The sequence below is a fragment of the Galeopterus variegatus genome, unplaced genomic scaffold, assembly GCF_000696425.1.
Source record: "Galeopterus variegatus unplaced genomic scaffold, G_variegatus-3.0.2 Scaffold9890, whole genome shotgun sequence".
Lineage (NCBI taxonomy): Eukaryota > Metazoa > Chordata > Mammalia > Dermoptera > Cynocephalidae > Galeopterus > Galeopterus variegatus.
Window position 1 is genome coordinate 23,813 of NW_007736001.1, and position 2,152 is coordinate 25,964.

At 32.3% G+C, this 2,152-nt stretch overlaps 1 protein-coding gene across 1 annotated transcript in view; it reads right to left on the reverse strand.

The window, feature by feature from the left end:
• Positions 1–2,152, reverse strand: part of LOC103609647 (40S ribosomal protein S3a-like) — an 11,584-nt gene that overhangs the window by 1,907 nt on the left and 7,525 nt on the right. Inside the window, 1 exon segment of the mRNA XM_008593948.1 lies at positions 159–939. Within this exon segment, the coding sequence (XP_008592170.1) occupies positions 159–939 (781 nt within the window).

Consider the following 2,152-nt stretch of genomic DNA (forward strand, 5'->3'; position numbering starts at 1 on the left):
TGTTTCCTATTATTGAATATTTATTGTGCTTTCACTTAAAGTAAACTTGACTTTATTTATTCTTTTTTAAATGGGATTTTTTTATTTGTCACTATTAAAAAAATCAGAATTTCAAACAGATTCTTGGACTGGTGGTTCATATCCATCAGCTCGTTCAACTTTAGCACCTGTTTCATCCCCAGTAGCTTTTCCAGAACTACTACCTTCACCATGAAGCTCCATGAGTTTTCCCAATTCAAACTTGGGCTTCTTTGGCATTTTTACTTTTGTAATAAAGACATCATGAAATGGATAAATAGACTGGCAAGCCTTTTCTGTGTCTTTTCCAATGCTGTCTGGAATCAGTTTATAGAACACTTCTTTCAAGTCATTGATCTATTTCTCATGGGTCATGATTTCCATCATCTTTTTCCGGATTTGGCAGACCTGTTGTTGCTGAGCATAAAAAGTCTTCCGTATCTGATTGCTGTGCTTTTTAGTAAAACCAATACAGAAAAGACAAAGCAAATAATCATCGGTAGTCTTGACATCAACATGCGCTTCAATCGTGGTCTGCCATTTTTTGACCATGGAACACATTTTGTCATGAGTAAGATTCATGCCACGGAAGTTAGTCAGGCAGTTTTTGCCCTGAACATCCTCAGTAATTAGCTTGAATTTTCTAAATGCAACTTCATCATTCTGCAGATTAGTAAGGCTCACTTCAAACACACGACCTTTGAGGCCATCAGATGCAATTTTGGTTCCTTGAGTCCTGGTGACTAGTGTTTTTCCAATATTTCTTATATTGAACATAGCAGGCACTTTCACATCATACCAATCTTCCTTAGAAAATGGATCAACCACTTTCTTCCTGGCTCCCTTTTTGCCACCTTTTGTAAGGTGCTTGTTCTTACCAACCGCCAAGGTGTTGCTCAGAGAGCCAAAAGGCAAATTTGACTTTAAAAAGAAGAAAGTTTTGTTGCTATTGGTTTCCTTTTGTAAATAAATATTTACCCAAAGCATAAAATTTCTCTTTGAACTATAGAGGCTTCAGATGAGAGAAATCCTCTAAGTCACAGCATATTTTTGTAGTACAATTACCAATTCAAATGTCATTATAAAATATGTATTGTAATAATCATTTAAAAATAAATATGTAAATAAGTAAAATAATATATGCAAATGAATGCACATGAATACATGTATACGTGTTTTGTCAAGGTGTGTGGGACATGTCTTAAAAGATTCAAACTTTACTAAAATTGCTTACTTTTAGAGCAAGTAAATCTGTAGCCATTTTCTAAGACAAAATTTGATTGTCTGACATGATTCTTTCTGTGATGAATTAAATTTGGTTATCTAGGCAAAAATCTGAAAAAGACAGTAGGATGCTATACACAAGACACTATATTTACAACGTGGTTACTCAAATATTTATTAAATTTATTAAACAAAAATAATTACCAATCACTGAGATGTAGCCCATGTTAAAAATTTGTGTTCTCTTTAACTCAGCAAGTAATTTCTAGAAAATTATCCAATGAATGTTTGCAAAGCTTCAGTGGTAATGCTGTTTATCTCAACCTGATTATAGAAGCAAAAATTGGAAACATAAGTGTACAAAAATAGAGGCTTAGTTAGATATTATGCTGTAAAAGATAATGTTCACAATACCATATCAAGCAAATATAGGTTACATATGTATCCTTTGTCCAGTTTGATTCTTATTTGTAATTCTTGGGACTGATGCACTCAGTATCCATCTAGTTTCTAAATATAAAGGATCATACATATATGTCTATGCATATATATCCATGTATATTTATGTGTAAGCTTATGCATTTATATATGTATTTTATACATATATATTCTATACATATATGCATATTCTATACATATATTCTATGCATATATTTGAAAGTGATGTAAATTGTTTAATATTGTAAATGTTTCTCAACAAAAAATGAAAATGCTACTAATAATGTGAAAATTCATGAATACTTTTGGAAGCACAAATTGGAGCACAGAGAGAAGCAGGAAAGTGTGTGGTTGGTACCACTGAGAAATGGTGCTTTGTTAGTCTAGGAACTTGTGGTCTTCATGCTGTCTGAGAAAAATTAATTTATTTACTTGCTTATTTTGTCTGAGTGCTTTCACTGATTAAAACCTG